Source organism: Blennius ocellaris (genome assembly GCF_963422515.1).
Source record: "Blennius ocellaris genome assembly, chromosome: 23".
In the NCBI taxonomy this organism is placed as follows: domain Eukaryota; kingdom Metazoa; phylum Chordata; class Actinopteri; order Blenniiformes; family Blenniidae; genus Blennius; species Blennius ocellaris.
This window is the reverse complement of record NC_137672.1, coordinates 17,699,002-17,720,104: the sequence shown is the minus strand read 5'-3', so window position 1 is coordinate 17,720,104 and position 21,103 is coordinate 17,699,002. Positions and strand designations below refer to the sequence as shown.

Genomic DNA, 21,103 nt, shown 5'->3' with positions numbered 1-21,103 from the left:
CTTCTTGTACTTGAGTACAATCTTGGCAATGTAACTGTACTCGAGAGAGACTGACTAGACGCGAGAGTAGTTCCATTACCGCTTGATTGCGATTTGTAATCCATTACTTGCAGCACAGGGTATACATGCTGCTGCTTGATCACGCAACGCGGATGCGTGACGTCACGGAGCTAAAAATAGTCGCTCTGCACCGCGCGTGTTGAATATTAAAGTGTGAACGTGCGCGTGTGAGTGCGTGTGCGTGTGCGTGTGTGTGTGTGTGTGTGTGTGTGTTGGACTGGGATATAGGAAGTAGCCCTTGACGCTGCTGCGTTGATTTTTCACACATTTAACCACCGCGCGCGCGCGTCAAAGAGGAACCGAACAGCTGACCGGCGAGTGATTTAAAAAAAAAAAAAAAAAAAAAAAGAAAGAAAGAAAGAGAAAAAAACTGCGGAGGGAGGGTTCCGCGGAGGGAAAACAAGCCGGAGGAGGAGGGCGAGGGGCGGCGCTAATGTACTATATGAAGAGGAACATGTATATTGACTGAGATGAAACCTGTGGCGCTCCCGAGGAAACGCAACGCAGCGCAGCGCAGCGCTCGGACGCTTTTTGGCACGCGCCGCTCGAAGCGAGGAGACTTTCTGCGCGTCCGCCCCGCCGCCCGTCCCCTCGGTTTGGCCCGCACGGAAGAGGATGCTTGAGAGTCCCCGCTCGAGTCGCACCTGGAACCAGGAACCAGTTCCGTTTGTAAGACCGGCCGCATTCTGTCACGCCGGGGGAATGCGCTTTTACGCACGGTAGGCGGAAATCCTGCGCTCGGCGACTTTTTATTGCGCGAGGGAATCCGATTGCAGGCGGGATCTGCACTCTTTTTTTTTTTATTGCTGCTTTTTGGACTCTACATCCTCAGAAGTTGCTGACTAAAGAACTTTCCGGGCGTCCGATAAGCGCAGGCACGTTTTTTTTTTTTTTTTTTTACTGCTGCGCACAGAGCTGAGACGCGCACGACCAGCGTCAGGTGCTGCGGGGAAGTGAGACAGACTGACCAGACAGGACAGTTAAAATAAAAAAAAAAAAGGCTTTGTGAAGATGACGGACGGAGCGAGGCAGCGGAGCAGCACGTCCAGCTCCGCCAAGGATGCTGCGGCCGCGGAGCAGGAGTCCGGAGGGGGGGTCGCGCTCAAGAAGGAGATCGGGCTGGTGAGCGCCTGTGGGATCATCGTCGGTGAGTGATGGAGGCGCACGTTTATAGGTGGAGAAAATTTAAAAAAAAAAGCGGTGTTTTGTTTCCCATTCGCCTCCATGCTTAGTATTTATAATCATAACAGTGGTTTTTAGTTCCATCAAATCCGGTCGTCTTTGTGACGTGCAGAATAAAAACTGGGCATTACTTATCTTTCCGGTAATAAACTTTGTTTGCAGTTCAGTATCTATCTATTGCAGTGCGCAAAATGGATCCTTCATTTGCAGGAATTGTCCAACAGCGCAGGCACTAGTAGATTGCGCAGGCTAAGGGTGAAGGTTAGATAGCACGATGGACCTTTGCTCAAAAAACAGATCTATTATTTGCACTGCTCAATCAGGGAATCTCATAAAATGACTTAACAACATCAATGTTTTAAAGACACTTTAGTAATTACTGCGCTTTTACAAAAAAAAGGAAAAAGTCTGTGATTTGGTTGGGGAATAAAATAGGATTACATCTATACTAGAGTTTATATTCATCACATATTCATAATTTTAAAAAAGTCTTGATGTGTCGTGAGTTTTATCACAGGAAATCATCAAGAGCGCTGTTAAAACTCTCTCGTGTTCATTCCGGTGTTTGGCCACTAGGGGTCTCACATTTGCGTCACGCTGAGCTGGAGTGTGTGTAAATCCCAGCTCTAATATTACACCCAGCTCCTCTCGTATTCCCCCCCCCCTCCGCACAACGTGCCAAAATGTTTTCAATGAGGCTTTTTAAAGCCTGATCCGAGGTCCAGATGTAGTCGTCCTATTAAGGCCTGACATTCGTCATGATGTTTGGTCGCGCCTGTGACTGAAGCGGAACAGCCGTCGTATTGGACAGACCTTCAAACAAACTTAAAACATGCACCTGTTGTTTTTTTTTTCTTTTTCCTTCATTAAAATCTAAACTGTAAAAAGGTAATCATGACACTATTTTTACTTTAACCAGCTTTGCTCCATTCTGCTTGGCACGATGCCAATACGACACGCCTTGTGGTTGAACACTACTGTCATACAGAGAGCGCAAACTTCACCGTCTGGATGCCTTCCAGTGACAAAACCGCTGCATACATTTGTCTTTTTTCATTCCACTGTAACCGTATGTGATCTTATTCGCTCATGATCGACAAATACTCAGCCTGCCCGATGCTGTAATTGTGGATGGGCTCAATTTCTTTACAGGTACTCACCCAGAGGGGAGTTCCCTTTTATGTAGCGCACGTTGTGAGAGTTGATAGAAGTCGTTTCCGCGTGCTGATCCACGTGAACATGATGCAATCGCATTGTAACTTCACTTCACGCAGGTCGTACTACAGTGTGTTATTTCTAGTAGATTATATGTTATTAATTCATTGGGCATTATTCCTTTATTCCTCACTGCTCTTCTTTTAGTTTATATTTTCCGTCAGTTTGTTGTGAGGCGGTTCCCCCCCCAGAGCGAATGCAGCCTGTGTTTGGACATCGATTCACCGTCGTGACGCCAGAGGAGACGTGCGCTGCATAAATTCATGTTTCTACAGTGAACGTCAGTATTATCAACCCCCCGTGGGGCGAAACAGACCTGGGAACGAGCCGAGAACAATAAACACCCTTCAAAGCCTCGGTGACGAGGATTTATTATGTGATGTCATAAAGACCGCTCTGAACACGCCGTCCCCACTAGACTCTAAGCGTTCCAAGTGGGCGGGACAATCCAGGCACCAATCGGGATATTGTAAAAAAAATAGGCAGGTCATTTTCCACGAGATCTGATTGGTCAGTAGACGGCGTCTTCACCCTCGGCTCCGGAGTTAAACGTCACAGTAAATCCTGAGGTTTCCTCGATAAAAAAAAACTTAGAGTCACGTTTGACGACACGAGATTTGGGATATTGAGCGTGCAGAACATAGACCTATCTATGTAGTTTTATAGAAGCCTATGGTGCAGAGCCGGATATTCTGTCATTCGATTTGGGTTAATCGTGCCATTTTTGTGACTTAATCCCAATTTTATATTGCTTTCACGTCTAAAACGGTCATTTGGCTTTTCAGGAAACATAATTTATTGCACTTCAGCAAATTCTGCACAATTATGCACGATGATATCGCGATAGTAACTTTGCAGTATGTTGCGTAGCCCTACTAAAAATACTGACAACTCCGATGTTTTTCCTCAGTTTTAGTGCAAAACTTTTAACTCATCTTAGATTCGGCCTGATTTTCTTATTTGCTGACATGTATTGTTACAGCTTAATGTTAATTTCTGTTCTTACTGACAAAGTGCAGCCCCTAGTGGACAAGTCAGGAACAGCAGCGCTCATCTAATTGGTTATTTTTACACTTTGCAGTGAGTTGGATTGAACGGGGAACTTTTCTGTTGAATACTTTTGACTCACACGTAGTAAAAATCTTTTTGAACCCGAATCTGTTAATGTGCACATGATGGGATTTCTCATTTTCATTCAGAGCAGCCGGACGACACACTAATCGATGCAGGCTCATGGGCGAGGCGTGGGGCAGGCTGTGTGTGTGTGTGTGTGTGTGTGTGTGTGTGTGTGTGTGTGTGTGTGTGTGTGTGTGTGTGTGTGTGTGTGTGTGGTCTTCATGTTGACTTTGACCTTGAAGCAAGGGGACTGCTCATTCGTACTCGGTTTCCACGGTAACGGGAAAGAGAGGAGGAAAGGTTGAAGTGAGCGAGGTTTTCTCTCCCGTGGGGACGGAGATGGAGAGGTGGTGAGGAGGAGAGGGGGAAGGAGGGAAGGAGGGAAGGAGGGAGGGAGGTGGGGGCAGAGAAGTGGGGAGGGGAAGAGGTGAGGAGCAGCGTCACCACTTTCTTTTTTCTTTTTTTTATTTCTTTGTAAATCACTGTGAATTGCCCTATGTTTGAATGGGGCTCTATAAATACATTTGCCTTGCCTTGCCTTACAATTGAAAGGATTTATACTCATGAAGGAGGGAATTTCTACTCACAGTAAAGGCTTAAATCCAATATTCATCATCCATAAAAAAAAAGAGTTTTAAGTAAAATACTGTTTTATATAAATACATTCAAGGACATTGTAAAAGCTTTCAAATATAAGACTATAAAGTAAAACAGGTAACATTTTTAAATGGATATTGCTCAATTTTTATTGCGAGTACCCAGAGAACTGAATATCCACGCACACGTAAAGCTGGCGAATGCTCTCACACCCTGTACTTAAACTAATCCCCAGTGAACTAATCACTTATACTTAAACAGACGTATGGATACTGGAGCAAAGGAGTGAGGTGAACGTGAAATTACAGTTTGAAATGTTTTACTTGATTTAGGGCAGAAAAGTACAGTTTCTTTAATTGGAAAAAGAAAAAAACCTGGATTTTTCACACACCTGTGAGAAACGTGTGTTTGAGGTTTGAATGAATGAGTGACAGTTGACCTTTTAACCCCCCCCCCCCCGTAGTGGTTGCACACAATGGATGAACGTGTGTTTGACCTTCAGGTGTGTTTGACCTTCACGTTCGAAAACAGTCCAAGGCGGATTGTGTGTCTCCTGGTGAAACACGCCCAACATTTGCGCCGTTGCACTTTACTGCTCCCTTGTTCACCAACCGATGATTAACAGACGGGCATCGCCGTGCCAACCGAGTCTTTCACACGCCGCCGGGGCCGCCAGACGGCTCCTGGCCCTCGTCCCTCACCGGGTAACTCATTCGTGCCCGGGAGGCTCAGGTGACTCGTCTGATCCTTTACCCCGCTGGCTTTCCATGAAAAGGGCCCAGCACATCAAACGCCGTTTTTTTTTTTTTTTTATGGCCTATTGTACGGTGCAGGCATTTATCACACACACACACACACACACACACACACACACACACACACACACACACACACACACGAGCACAGAAATGTCCAGAGCCAGTAATTGGGATTAGAAGTGAACTTTTGGCCACTTGGAAGGCGGCCCCACCCTGATAATGCTGTTTTATTAGCCCTGCTGGCTGAGCCACGTCTGAGCTGCATGCCCCCCCCCACCTCCCCCCCCGCCGCCGTGCTTCCATCTCGGTTTGAATACGCGCCTCCGCTTGTAGATTCCTGTCTCCGTCAGCCAGGTGAGGGACGGAGGTTGTTGCTCTCGCCGTAGCGACGGGTCACATGCGTGTGCGCCGCCACACCGCCGCGGCTCCCAGGCTGTTTGAACGTGGATCTCACACTGAGAGGAAAGCCTAATCATACCGGGGCTTTTACAAAGGCGGATTACAGTTATATCATAATGCTGCACACACACACACACACACACACACACACACACACACACACACACACACACACTGGAGATTGCTAATATTTGGAGCAGCTATGAGTCTCACAGAGGCACAAATCACTGAGCTGTTGCTCCTGCGTTTGAATTCAATTAGTAAAGAGCGAACTGAATAGTCATTTAAGCTCATTGAATCAGAATTAATGCGTTTGAAGTATGAAGTTCAACGTGGAGGCCGGATGTTGATGTACGTTCTAAAATGGTTTATTTGTCGTGGGACAAAATTGATTTCAATCTGTGTTTCACACATAAATACGGATGAAGTGAGGTTTTAGTGTTTTCTTACATGTTTCCTGTTTTAATGAGCTGTTGTGGTGATGGGAGGAGATTGTGGTGAGTGTGAAACAGTTCTTGGAAACCAAGTCTGAAACTCGCCTGAGAGCAAGTTTAAAGCTAGTCTAAAACCAAGTCTGAATCTAGTCTAAAACCAAGTCTGAATCTAGTCTAAAACCAAGTCTGAATCTAGTCTGAAACTAAGCCTAAATCTAGTCTGAAACTAAGCCTAAATCTAGTCTGAAACAGAGTCTAAATCTAGTCTAAAAATGAGTCTGAAACCAAATCTAAAACTAGTCTAAAACCAAGTCTAAATCTAGTCTGAAACCGAGTCTAAATCTAGTCTCAAATCTAGTCTGAAACAAGTCTCAATCTAGTCTTTAAACCAGTCTGAAACCAAGTCTAAATCTCACCTTAAAAACAAGTCAAAGTCTTGTCTAAAACCCAGTCTAAAACTAGTCTGAAACCCAATCAAAAACTAGTCTAAAACCAGGTTGAAAACTAGCCCAAAACCAAGTCTAAAACTAGTCTGAAACAAGTCTAAATCTCACCTTAAAAATAAGTGTAAATCTCGTCTGAAACCCAGTCTAAAACTAGTCTGAAACCAAGTCTAAATCTAGTCTGAAACCTAATCTAAAACTAGTCTAAAACCAAGTCTAAATCTAGTCTGAAACCTAATCTAAATCTAGTCTGAAACCCAATCTAAAACTAGTCTAAAACCAAGTCTAAATCTAGTCTGAAACCTAATCTAAAACTAGTCTAAAACCAAGTCTAAATCTAGTCTGAAACCTAATCTAAATCTAGTCTGAAACCCAATCTAAAACTAGTCTAAAACCAGGTTTAAATCTAGTCTGAAACCCAGTCTAAAACTAGTCTAAAACCAGGTTTAAATCTAGTCTGAAACCTAATCTAAAACTAGTCTAAAACCAAGTCTAAATCTAGTCTGAAACCCAATCTAAATCTAGTCTGAAACCCAATCTAAATCTAGTCTGAAACCCAGTCTAAAACTAGTCTAAAACCAGGTTTAAATCTAGTCTGAAACCAAGTGTAAATCTAGTCTAAAACCTCCAGACCAAGCGAGTTCCCGACCATCTAAACCTCCAGCAGCGTCACTAGAAAACGGTGGACTAATCCCGGCGCTGCTTCCACATGCGAGGAGCCCAAAGAGCTGAAAGCTCCGCCTCCAGCCCCACCTCAGTATTTAGACACCGTGACACTACTGGAGCACAATCGTCCAGACGTAACAAATGCACGGATTTATTCCCGATTTCACGCGTCGCGGGTTATAAAAAGCCGCGCTGCAGGCCCGTCTGATGTGGGAGTCAAAGGAAGGAGTCCAAAATAAACCCGGGTGTTCGAACGTCATTAGAGAAACGGCGTCTTAAAACAAGCCGTCGCTAAAAACAACCTTGAAAAGCGCCGAGCTGCCAAACCAAACTGCATTTTGGGGGAGTGTGGAGAATTGAGGAAGGGGGAGGTGGGAGGGGGGGGGGGGGGGATTTCTGGAGAACATCAAAGGGAAAATACCGAGATCGAGCGAGTCTCTTCCTCCAACCGTCCAATAACAATACCGGATATCTAAATATCCTGTGCTGACAGAGACCTGCTGAGATCCCTGGAAAAAAAAAAAAAAAAAAAAAAAAGTGGGAATTGTCCATGGGATGCTGAAGACAGAGCGGTGGCGTTCGGTCGCCCGCCTTCATCCCCGGTTCAGAGAAAAGGCTGTAAAACCCGAGGCCGCGCGGACAGGAAACCTTGCAGTTTCCACACCGGTCAGCAGCCTCACGTGACGCCGGCCGACGTCTGCACTTCACCGCCGCCTCACTGACCGCTTTGCGCCGCAGGGACGTAATCAGGAAGGCCGCGGCTGAGATAATGCCGAGTCAGCAGCCGGCTTGCCTCCCCTCTCAGAAGTCAAAGGTCATACGTTGAGGACCACCGCTGCCATAAAGACGTCAGATAATCAGCAGAAAGGGACAAAATCCCCCCCTTTCACCTGCAGCTGGATCTATAAAAGCAAGACGCTGCACGTGACGCATACGTTGTTTTGTTTTTTATTATTATTGCATGTTTTCAGTCCAGCGCATGTTTTCTGGTATCTGTTTTATATTTAACAAGAGGGCAGATAGAGAGTTGGAGGGGGGGGGGGGGGGGATTGTACAGAGCTTAAATAGAACAGTGTTGTGTGCAAATTCAGATCCAGGATAGTGAGTCTCAGTCTAATGATGTGCCTCCGAGGGGCAATTATTGAACCTCAAAGTAACTGCATGTACTTTGTGGAAGGCCAAAACTCTGCACATCTGTTTCCATGCAGTGGCGACGCCACGCGTGCTGAATTCACGCTCGTGTACGTTCAGTTTGGCAGCTCTGTTCTATGTCTATTTTCAATTTTGGAGGGTTTTTTTTTGCGTAAGAAAATGTAGTTTTATTACCCCTGAAGGTACAGTGACGCAGCTCATCTCCTGACAGTGGCCTGTATTGTTCACGTCGAAGCACCTGATTTATTTATTTATATTTCATTAGTGGTTCATGCAGACCGAGGGAGAAAAACAGTCGAGTGTGTCGCAAGAAAAAGCCATAAAACTGTTGCGCAGCTTTCGAGAGCAGAGACTGAAATAAACGCGTAACTCGTCAACTTTCAATAAACTTTCAAAACAATGTGGGGAACAAAAAGCCACAACAGCTTGTGTGTTTATCTAATATCTCAAATGACTAAAATATTCAATGTGTGCATTTTTTTAAACAGTACTGTAATAGTAGAACGTGCAAATGTAGCAAATAACTTTATTTTCTTAATAGAGACAAATGACTGAACTATTACGCAAGTATTTTCTTAACTTTGAGTTGTAATTAAGTACGATTCAAGCCAGCTAACAGTAGTTTTCATGAATTCAAATCGTACGTTTTCTTTCCTCCGCTGCACGATTTTCCATTCTTTTCTACTTAAAATGCATTTTAGGGTAAAAATTGCAGTAGGTATTGGGTTCAAATTCTTCTTTTATTTTAGGTTTAGGTAAAAATTTTTAATCTCAAACACAAATAGAGGACATAAATCTGAGATATATATATATATGGCTTTCTAGTGAAGTGGCTTTGATCTCAAAGGCGGCAGGATGGGTTGATCCGTCTTATCCTCAGGAATAATTAATCTCATAAGCTTGGCGCATATTTTAACGACACCCATCGTTTTCGCTCGACTGAAGCGGTTTTAACTCTGACCATTTTTTTTTTATTTTTTTTTATGAGGTTTTATATAGTTCTTTGGAGAGTATATAGTTGTTTTACTGGCCACAAAGGGTCCACATGCACTGGTTTCATCATTCACACCTTTGACTTTTGTACTGTAAGATGCCACTCAGCCGATCATGCAGAAGACGACCTTTCACCCCCCGACGGCTTGTTTTATTGGCACAGTCGTGGCAGTGAGCCGAACACGATTGGAGGCTCCCGACCTCCGACCCCGGCCTTATCGGTCCGGGGGACGTTCTTTCATGTGGCGCCTGAAGGCGGCCGCACGGCTGCCTGATGCTCATCCGACATGTCAGGGCTTTATCCACCCTCCACCCCCCCCCCCCCCCCCCCCCTCCACCCGTCTCTCCATCCACTACATCTCATCCCTCCTCCCCCTGTGCACTCGTTCACCCGGCTTATCCCATCTCCTCATAACCGTGCCGAGTCAGCATGTTGCGGGTTCCCGCTTCGCCCGGAGGCCCGTCTGCGGCGCCGCTCTGCAAGCCGCCGCCTTCCGCCACCATCCAGTCGTGGCCGAGTTCATGAAGCCGCCCGTCTTGTTTGTTTGGTGTCGACACTGCTTTTGATCGCGTGTCGTGAAGTTTGCACCGACTCGCGAATGTCTTTACACACACAGAAATAAACTCAAAATAAAGTGCGAATGAGTAAAACATTTTTACGCCATTGTTTAAAGTTAAAATGCAAAACGCTGCTCGGAGCCACTGAAAACGCAGCTTTTTTAAAACGCCGCTACTTGCGCAATGGCGCCACAGCTGTAGTCAATACGAACAATAGCACCCGCTAGTGGCCCAACAAGAGGACTACATCATTTTCGGTGTTTCTGCTTTTTGTCGTTTTTAACAATGTTGCCACATTCAACAACAACAACAAAAATGCAAAAATGATACATTGTTACTCTTCCCAGAGTTTAGACGTTCCTGCTGCATGTGACAAATTCAGGCTTGTGAATGTGACGTTATGTCGCGTGGTGGGGGGAAAAAACAAAAAAAAACAAAACCTGACACCACCCTCTCCCTCTCTCCATTGTCCTCCCAGGTAACATCATCGGCTCGGGTATCTTCGTCAGCCCCAAGGGCGTGCTGGAGAACGCCAGCTCCGTGGGCCTGGCGCTGATCGTGTGGATCGTCACCGGCGTCATCACCGCCATCGGAGCGCTGTGCTACGCCGAGCTGGGCGTCACCATCCCCAAGTCGGGGGGGGACTACTCCTACGTCAAGGACATCTTCGGCGGGCTGGCGGGGTGAGAGAAAAACCACGGCGGCCTGTCGTTTGTGGGCGTGAAAAAGAAAATCTGCATTTGAAGCTAATAGAAAACTCTAGAAAGGGGTCGTCTCATCCCCCCCCCCCCCCCCCCCAATTAGTGACAGAAACTGAAGGCTTTGCGATGTAATTGTGCGTAAACGTTCAGTCTGGAGGTCAGGGGGGTTTCAGAAACCTTCAGTCGACTCTCCAAAACTATTTCTTTTATCAAATATTTGACCCACTTTCCAAGACAAGGGGGGGGGGCCTCCCGAAAGATTCAAGTTCATTTGTCAAGGATTTAGGTGTGCATACCACCGCGTCTAGACCCCCCCACCCACCACCCCCCGCGAGTCCCGCTTTATGAGGCATTTTGAACGAAAATACAGGAAGAAGACAAATAACCCCGAGAGAAACATCAAAGCGGAGACGCAGAATCACTAGCGTGGCTTCCAGCGTACGGTGAGAAGCTCGGGAACCCCCCCACCCCACCCCCGGCGTTCGTTTCCGACGTGGACAATATCGTTTGTTGGCGTAGTTTCCACACAGCGTGCCGTCACCCAGACTTATAAACACAGATCGGGCCCATTGTTGTTGACCGTCTATCGCGGGGATGCATGTTATAGAGGTATCCTGGGGGAGGAATTCACGCAGACAAAACAGCCAATGATTGTTTTCGCCTCATTGTACGCCGAGTATCAGACACATCAATGGACTTTGTAGTCGGCGGCCTCAGGGGGGGGGGGGCCTACGCCGTTTCCCTGTGCCCTCCGTCGAGCACAAACAAACCACATCCAAGGAGCTGTTTGTTTTTTCGCCGAGGCGACACCCGCGAAGGCGGAAACGCTGACCTCACCTGGTGGAGGAGAGGAAGTGCTCGTAAAAATTTTTTTTACATTCAGACGCTGCGATTCAAAGCGTTTGGTCTACAAAGGGTCTTTGTTATATTGAACCGATAAGGGGAAGTGTTACACCCACCGTGGTTCCTATACAAACCTCTGGAAATAGTTTGCACGATGTGAGTAAATAGTAGATATAAAAAAAAAAAAAAAAAAAAGCTTCCGTCGTTATATAGTTGGCGCTGGGGTTATTAGATAATGTTGTGCAGCGGGGGGGCAGTGTTGAGTCAGAGGCGCAAAACCGCTTTGATCTTATTTTGTCCTTTGGAAAACCGTCTCACTACAATGCAAGAACCGACTCATTACACTCTCTAGTGGTTCAAACTTGTACTGCACGGTTCATTCAACTTGGAAAGATTTGCAAAGTCTAGCAGATCTGGCACATCTTATAAAAATGCATGTCGGTCACATTATGCCGTTTCTTTTTACTAAATTGATCTTTTACTTTAGGTCTGTTTGATTTATATACAATGATTACATATAATCATATATATGCAAATGGATGGAAAACGTCCAGCAAATTTCATCGGGAAGTTCAGCAGGACAATATTTGGGAATATTATATGTTGGCATTACGCCAACATATTCTTTCCCCCCCTAACTTTATTTACGAAAAGCAAAACTTCAATTTAATAAATTAGCGGTGTATTCCTGGTTTATTCACACAAAATAAATTCCTGTTTAGTCTCATGGAAGGTTTCTAACTTTGAAAATTCCCTGAATCTTACAACCCTGACTGCTTCCAACAAGCAGAGAATTGTACACAACCTTCAACATCGAGGCCTTTGGGACTTTTAGCGTGTCACACATCAATAATAGAAGATTTTCAATAACGAAAAGAGGAAGAAGCATTGGAGTCGACTCAAGCATCTTTGAGTAAAGTGCCTCTCGATGCATGGTCAATTATTCATACATCAATGTGCATTATAGAACAGCAGCTCGTCTCGTCGGTGATCCTTCAAAGCTACAATGCAGAAGGCATTTTTTTAAATCTCTACCAGAACATCATGAGGTCGTGTTTACAAAAGCGACGGGTGAAACGAAAGCGGTTGAAAAGCCGGAGGAGGAAAAAAATGTCGGTCGCGACAAAGCGAAATGTGGTGCACCTGCGCCGGAGACGCTCGTTTCACAATCGTCGCAGCGGCTTTTTCCTTCCACTGCACAAACATTCCAGTGATTTACAGTCAGGTGCAACGAGGGCTGACCCCCCGGCTCTTAAGCTTTTAGGGAATTTCATGGAACGAGCACGTGGCTGCAGTCTGCTGAGCCTCGCGGTCCTCCTCCTCCTCCTCCTCCTCCTCCTCCTCCTCCTCCTCCTCTGCATCCTGTTACGCGTTCTGTCAGTGTGTCGCTCACCACAGTCTCGTGCAAACATTTCAGCCGTGAGACCGTCAGAGTAGAACAGTAGTTCTTCTTCCTGGTTTCTAACCGGAACATTAACTGAGGAAGTTGATTAAAGAATACTAGTTATTTAAAAATAAAACGTTGTGGGGAAACTAGTTGTGTGTAGCTCTGCTTTGATATTAGTTACATTCATTAGTGGGGGGAAGATGCTCTATAATCTAGATGTTGGATTAAAGAAGATGCTCAATAATCTGGATGTTAGTGGGAGGAAGATGCTCTATAATCTGGATGTTAGATTAAAGAAGATGCTCTATAATCTAGATGTTGGATTAAAGAAGATGCTCAATAATCTAGATGTTAGATTAAAGAAGATGCTCTATAATCTAGCTGTTGGATAAAAGAAGATGCTCTATAATCTGGATGTTAGTGGGAGGAAGATGCTCTATAATCTAGATGTTAGATTAAAGAAGATGCTCTATAATCTAGATGTTGGATTAAAGAAGATGCTCAATAATCTAGATGTTAGATTAAAGAAGATGCTCTATAATCTGGATGTTAAAATGGAGGAAGATGCTCTATGATCTGGATGTTGGATTAAAGAAGATGCTCTATAATCTAGATGTTAGTGGGAGGAAGATGCTCTATAATCTAGATGTTAGTAGAAGGAAGATGCTCTATAACCTAGATGTTAGTGGGAGGAAGATGCTCTATAACCTAGATGTTAGTAGAAGGAAGATGCTCTATAATCTAGATGTTAGTGGGAGGAAGATGCTCTATAATCTAGATGTTAGTGGGAGGAAGATGCTCTATGATCTGGATGTTGGATTAAAGGAGATACTCTATAATATGGACGTTAGATGAAGGAAGATGCTCTATAATATGGACGTTAGATGAAGGAAGATGCTCTATAATCTAGATGCTAGAGGAGGAAGATGCTCTATAATCTGGATGAAGATGCTCTATAATCTGGACGTCAGATGAAGGAAGATGCTCTAGAAATGGAGGCTGTGAACGTTAATCCCAACGGCAGCAGACGCAGGCTGATGTGACAACAGACACAGAATTCGACTGCACTATCTGTTTTTGTTTTTTAAAACTGCGCCCTCCCGTGCGTCAGGTTCCTGCGCCTGTGGATCGCCGTGCTCGTCATCTACCCCACCAACCAGGCCGTCATCGCGCTGACGTTCTCCAACTACGTCCTGCAGCCGCTGTTCCCCACCTGCTTCCCGCCGGAGACGGGCCTGCGAGTGCTGGCGGCCATCTGCCTCCGTGAGTAACCCAGCATCTCTGCAGTATGTGTGTGTGTGTACATGCACTGTATACACACTGGAAGCCATAAACAGGGTTTCAAAGTGTGTGTGTGTGTGTGTAAATACAGAACGTCGCTCAAACAGACAATTGAGACTCACGGAGAAAATGAAAGCTGAAATGTAGGTCACATATCGTTGGGATTATGGGATTTTAACGTACTAACGTGACGTTCACGTCAAACAAATTGCATAAAAATGTCGTTTTTGTAGCAGAACAACCTTTTTCTTGCCTTCAGTTTGTTTTTTAAATCCAGAGACGTGTTTCTCCCCTCGGTTAGGGCGACGCCGATTTTGTCCTTTTAAACCTTGAGAATTTATAAAAAGCACCGTTTTAGAAAATAAAAGCATTAGCGCAGCGTGAAAGAATTACGCCAGTTGTTGGCTCGGTTTACGCGACAATGTCTGGCGAAAACGGAAAGCTTCGGTTGCGTTTCTTTTTTGGATTTATTATTATTTATTTATGATTTATTATATTATTTTATACAACTTTAACATTGACATGCATTTTTTTGCTTAATTACGAAGCACTTTTACGTCTGAATGGTGCCATATTTAAATAAGGTTTTTATTATGATCACTAGACAAGACTTAAGTCATATTTTAAAGGCGTGGAAGAAGGGTAAGGGCATTTTAACGGCATTTATGTTTATTTAAATAATCATAATAGTTGCAGACTTCATAGAAAAAGCAAAAAAATTCTTATTTTTTACATCTTTTGATGTGGGAAAACTGTCCCTGGTGTGAAAGTTCTGCTTGAACTGTGGGAAGGAGCTGAGAAATACCTGAGCTCAGGGGCAGATTAAAGAATTACCCCCCGGGAGAATGTGAAGGGCTTTTTTAAAAAGACTTCTTGTTGGGGCAGGCTGGGAGCAGGGGTAGAAAGAAATATATAGTTTCATTCACAAAGTCAGAAAATTATTTTACAAAAGCGTACAAGCTTCGAGGTGAAGTTTGTGTGTGTGTGTGTGTGTGTGTGTGTGTGTGTGTGTGTGTGTGTGTGTGTGTGTGTGTGTGTGTGTGTGTGTGTGTGTGTGTGTGTGATGAATCAAAGCGCAGGAGTGTGTGTGTTCAGGCTGACACACACACTCACACACACCGGTCAAATACTACAGGCAGCCTTCAGACAGACACAACAACACCGTCCTCTGTTAACGCCTCAGATAAACTACCCCCCCACCCCCTCCCCCACCCTCCACCCCCCGCCACCCCCCACAACCTCCAAAAAGGTCACTCGTACCGCGGATTTATTGAAACATGCAACGCAGCAGCAACTTCATGAAAAAGTAGTGGAAGCTTCAGTTTATGTTGCGATATCATTTACCCAGAGCCGCTGTAGCTCCGCCCACCTTCAGTCGTTTCTGGGGTTTTTGCCGTTTTTGCCGTCAAGACTCGACTATGTTCTTTTATGAAATTAAAAAAAAAAAATTATAGTACTCGTACTTGAGCACTCGTTTACACTTTTTTTCCCAAGAAATACCTCACAAGCAGCAAATGTGTCGAAAAGTAGTTTGAGTATTTCTAAAATGCTTCTGTTTGTAATTATGAACAATGTGAGCTCATTAACGGAAACTCGCTGTTCTTACATGTACCTTTAATTGTAATTGTGTGAAATCCACAAGCCGTGCAACAAAGTTGTACTCGAGTAACTTTTGTCTTTAGCATCAAGAGCCGCGGGGAAAAAAATGTGAAATAAAGTACATTTATATTCAAGTGTTTACATTTCATACTGAATTACAATAAAGGTGCTGACTGGAGTAAAATTAGAAGTAATAAAACTACTCTGAACTAAGTATTAGTGATTTTTTAACCTTGCTAATAGCAGGAATTCAATTAAATCTAAATATATAAAAGATTCACATTAAAGATAATGGAGATTAAATCTGGAATTTCCACTGTAAATTTTTTATTTGCTCCAAAACAGGCTTTAGTTATGACTTTAAAGGAATTATGATGTATATTGTTCCTAATTATGAGTCGAATGTGGTGAAAAAGATGAGTTTGAATGGAAACTCGTCTCAAAACTGAAAGACGGATGAGAAGTGGAGGAACCGGAGCCGTCAGACCGTCGCCCTGAAGCGTGGCGAGTACGGACTCCTGTCAAAACCTTTACTTTGAAGGAGGCGAGTTCCAAGTATTACAGGGTTTTCTCTTGAACACAAATGTGCCAGAGGAGGAGGGACGATTACATGCGCTAACATGCACAGCAGGTCGAGGCTAAAGCAGCGAAAACCTGCAAAAAAGAAGCGTTTAGCATTAAAGTGACGGCGCCTGGAGCTTCGTTTTTCGAGAACCAAGGTTCCGTAAATAGTTGGTCGCCGCGGAAACGGCAGGAACGACCGATTCCCCCCCCCGTGCGCTTCTGACACATTGACCTACATTCGCCAACCCAGGAGATAAAAGACGATGACATCTTGAGGGAAAAGGAGGTTTTCCTGGTCAGGAACGCGCCGGCCGGCAGCCTCGTTGCCGAGGAGAGAAACTTTAATGAGACGTCGGTTAATTCTTACGCAATCGTCATTCCTGGGAGCAGCCGGCGCGGCTATATCCGACTCCGTGATTCGGCCGACTTGCGATTCCCTAAATGTGTCCCTTGCAGGGGAATATTACATAATCGCGCGCATGGTTAGGAGCTTACTCGCTTGGCCACGAATTTGGCCTATAAGCAGATTTGGTTACAGTGGAATCGGGGGGGTGGGGTGGGGGGGGTGAGGGGGGTGGGGGGGGGGGGGGGGGGGGGGTGGTCGTGTCGCGAAAAGGTTCCTCAAGGTGTACCGTTTCACAAAGTGGCACGCGGTGGGTCCGCCTCCACCGGCGCAGACGGCGAGCGTCGGGGGGGGGGGGGGGGTCGCGGCAAGTTCCGATGCATCGGAGGGACATTTTGTATACTCAGCTTACAGACAGCTGAACCCCCACCCCCACCTCCACCCCCACCCCCAACCCCACCCTGTGCTACATGGTGTTGATGTAAAGCGGTCAGCAGGTGCTTCGTATAACGTACAGATCAGTTAACATTTATGTAATCTGGGGGTGGGGGGGGGGGGGGGTGGTTCGGAGGGGGCTCAGTACAAGTTATACGAGTTTCACTCAATTTAACTGCATAAACGAATACATTTTCTAACTGAAAACAAATTTAGTGGCTAAATAATATTGCTACATTTACATAATTAAGGAAACACTGTTCAATGTAATTCTATCTTATACATTTATTATATAAAAAATATTATATATTATTAAAAATATTTAACATATATTATATTATACATAATGTACATATATAAAATATATATATTATTAAAAATATTAATATATGATTTATTATATAATTATTAATTATTAACCACCTCGCATAATTGAGGAAAAACTGTTCAATGTAATTTTATCTTATACATTTATTATATGTAAAAAATATGATAGATTATTAAAAATATATATTATATTATAGATAATATACATATATAAAATATATATATTATAAAAAATATTACTATATTATTTATTATATAATTATTCATTATTAACCACCTCACATCTTTGTCACTCTAAACTTAAACACTAATTTTGCCTCATGTTAAGTCATAATTTATATCTGAATCCTAGACTTCCTGTATTTTCACAATAAAAGATAAAGTTTATAGCAAAAAAAAACAAAAAAATAATTTCTGTTATCAATGGTGAGGACAAATTAGGACTGGAAAACAAGTGAAGGAGGTGATCGTGGATAAAGTCTGGTCTTTAAATGCCCCCCCAAAAATGCCAAAAATAAAAAATAAAATCGAGGTGAAACCGGCACAAGAACAATAGTTTAGGTAAAATCAGGAAATCAATATTCTTAACATAAAGATATTGCAATAAAGTGAGTAGAACTATACACCTTTAAGTCTTATCTAATGCTAAATTCTAAATGCTCTAGTTTTATGCATCCAATGCAGTTTATTTCACCATTTCATTCTTATATTATGTTTTCAAGATAAATGCATCAATCTAGTGGCCGAATTAAAGGAAAAGATGCCTTTCTGGTGTAAAGAAGCGAAAAAACCAGCATGTGACGTCTTATTTTGTCTGATATTTGTGCAAAAGAAAGAGGAAGTAAAGCAGAACTATGTCGACACGTTGCAGATTCACATCACTATTTTTTGGCATATTGAGTCTTTGAGCATCTGCTCGCCGCCCTGAAACACACAACCGCAAGTGTGTGTGTTTGTGTGCAGGCGGGTTCGTCCTGCTACGGTTCCCCGCCGCGCCGCTCAGCTCAAGAGTTTATTTAACGGGACAAAACGTGAATGGTTGCTTAACGGCACCCTGCCGGCCTGAACCCTCACAACCCGTCCTCTTTCCATGTGCAACATCTTTATAGGAGTTTTTAAAATGTATGCATTTGCGTTTTCTCACACAATCAACACTTAAAAAAAAATAACACGCATATTCATGAGCATTAGAATTCATAAATTACACTTAAACTACAATACATAATATATATTCATATTTTTAATAATATATTATATATATTTATATATTATATAGAATATATATATTTTCTATATTTTTAATCATTATAACAATACTTTTTTATATATAACAAATGTATAATATAAAATTACATTGAACACATACTAATAATTACATAATAAATATATTTAAAAAATTTATAATTATAATACTTATTTATATATAGTAAATGTATTAGATAAAATTACATTGAACACAAACTAATAATTATATAATAAATAATATATATTAATATTTTTTTATTATATATATATATATATATTATAATATTCTATATATTTTATATATTTTTAATTATATTTTTTTAATAAAGAATAAATGTATAAGATAAAATTACATTGAACAAATCTCAATTATGTAAATTTAGCCAAATTATTTAGCCACAAAATTTGTTTTCGGTTGAAAACTAAAACTTTGAGTATTTTTTTTTTGACAGGAGTACTTTTGAACAATGGCACATTTCCTTGTGATTATCTTTGCATATCTGCATCACGTGGCGCCGTATCAGTGACGGCAGCAGAGAGGTCAAAGGTCGTTCAGACACGTCACCTTACGTTGGGAAATAAAAATAAAAAATACAACCCTCTTTGCACGATTCCAAGTGAAAATGGAAAAACTTCAGAGTATTTTAGAGGCGATAATCTGAAATTACAACTTTTTGAAAACGCTACTGTGCATACGCACCACGACTAACGATTATGAATGAAATTGAAGAATTAAATATGGAAAAACTACAAACCAGCACATAGAAGCCAGATCATTGGCTGAATTAATTAATTAATGACACAGATCAGCAGAAATCTGCCTTTTTCTTTCTGATTTTAACAGGGAACCTGAATTTCCAGCATGTTTTTTTGTTTTTTCTTAAATTGCTCCATCTGTTCCAGTGCTGCTCACCTGGGTGAACTGCTCCAGCGTGCGATGGGCCACAAGAGTCCAGGACGTGTTCACCGCCGGCAAGCTGCTGGCGCTCGCCCTCATCATCATCATGGGCATCGTGCAGATCTGTAAAGGTAAAACTTTTGTTTTTGTTGGGTTTTTTTGCAGTTCCTTGTCTGGTAAGGCAGTCTACTATGAAGCGACAGCGGTACGAACCATCTGGGACCACCAGATGTCACTGTATGACAACAAAACGCTGCTACAATTCTGCAGAAAAAAACTCAATTTTTACTGTCTTTAACTGGCAGAGAAGGAAACATTTTGCCAAGATGGGAAAAATATATTATGCATATGACTTATAGCGCGTGCTTTTTCCTCTCCGTGACTGAAAAAGCATGTTAAACACTGATATCTCACATATACATGTACAAATACACTTTACCGACCTTTAAATATTGCTTATAAATTAGTGAGCACTTTCTAGACTTAATAGTTGTTTGCTTAAAAAAAATATTTACAGTTTTTTTCCCATGTAGATTCTTAAATATAAATTTTTATTCAATTTTGCATATATATTTAGATTTTTTTAATAGATCATTTATATATTTAATTGTACTTTAAGCAACACCATGCAAATAAAACCGTAGTGCAATTATTTCTCTTTTATACTAGTATTTCATTTAATATTCAATTGTTACATAAGTTACTATTTTAATTTTTTTTAAAAGGGTTCAAACATTTCACACTAATGAATTCACTTTCTTTGTTTGTAAGTTATTGATTCCATTATAATAAATCACAACATTTCCGATAGCCACCCTCTTAAGCGTCGACGATAAATTATGTTTTAATTCTAATTAACGTAATTTTTTTTTTAAGTAGTTGCGGGTTTGTGTGTGTGTGTGTGTGTGTGGAGAGTAAAATGTCCCGGGGACACACAGCTGCGTCGTCTTCGGGGGACTTCACAGGGTTCAGCAGGTTCATGGGGCTCTTCTTTAGTTAAAATACACAAAGCTTATATGAGCAGGCCTGCGGGGGGGGTTTGGGGGGGGGGGTGCAGTTCAAACATGGCCGAGGGTCAGTTATTGTTGGGGGCCACAGGGACAAAGACCCTGAAACAACAGACGAGGGATTTTTCTATGCGAGCCTTTGAAGACGGTGGATTTCACGTCATGTGCAGGGTGCGAATTGTTGTTTTTTTTAACCTGACATTTTATTTTCAACAGGAATTTCATGAATTAAAAAATATGACATGTTTTTAAGGTCCGGGATTAACGACGCATCCGCCCCGTTTTCAAATTAAAGCACAGTTTACACGACGCTTTAAAGTGAAAAGTCAGCAAAGTCTCGCAGGATTTAAAAAAAAAAACGTGGTCCGTCGATACAGAAACAACAGAAACGATGTAGTTGACGTGCCAGGCCACTAGAGGGTGCTGTTTGTTGTTGTTATGAAACCACACATACACACACACACACACATGAAGCAGAGAACAATACGCTATAAACTTTAACAATGGGAGTTCACGGGCATTCTTGTGGCCAGACGAACAAATTGGATCGTTATTACGGTGACTGTCAAAATAAAAGCACCGAGACCCAGGAGAATTGTCGTTATCGTCCGTCTACTTGCTCGTGTGCAGAGGAACTAATTATTCCCGCTGTGACGCGCATGCGCAGTATTGCAGCGCTCAAGGAAAGTTGCAATTTCTTTGTTTTCACATACGAAGTCAGATCGAAAAGTTCCACGTCGGGAGCAGTTTTTCAAAAAAAAAAGAAAAAAAAGTGTTGCTTTCAGCACAATTTTCACTTGAAAACAGAAAAAAAGGCCTAAAAGTCTTTTACTAGCACATCTTTGATATTCTTTATTGCATTTGAGCCCATTTTTTATCAAATATGTGACAAAAAAACTT

At 42.6% G+C, this 21,103-nt stretch overlaps 1 protein-coding gene across 1 annotated transcript in view; it reads left to right on the top strand.

Annotated features, from left to right (window-relative positions):
- The first annotated feature begins 281 nt into the window (after positions 1 to 281).
- The window catches only part of slc7a8a (solute carrier family 7 member 8a), a 29,783-nt gene continuing 8,961 nt past the window's right edge, over positions 282 to 21,103 (top strand). Inside the window, exons 1-4 of the mRNA XM_080518933.1 lie at positions 282 to 1,207; positions 10,052 to 10,256; positions 13,616 to 13,767; positions 19,202 to 19,327. Of these exons, the coding sequence (XP_080375059.1) occupies positions 1,072 to 1,207; positions 10,052 to 10,256; positions 13,616 to 13,767; positions 19,202 to 19,327 (619 nt within the window). The 5' untranslated portion in view covers positions 282 to 1,071. The remainder of the gene's footprint in view (positions 1,208 to 10,051; positions 10,257 to 13,615; positions 13,768 to 19,201; positions 19,328 to 21,103) is intronic.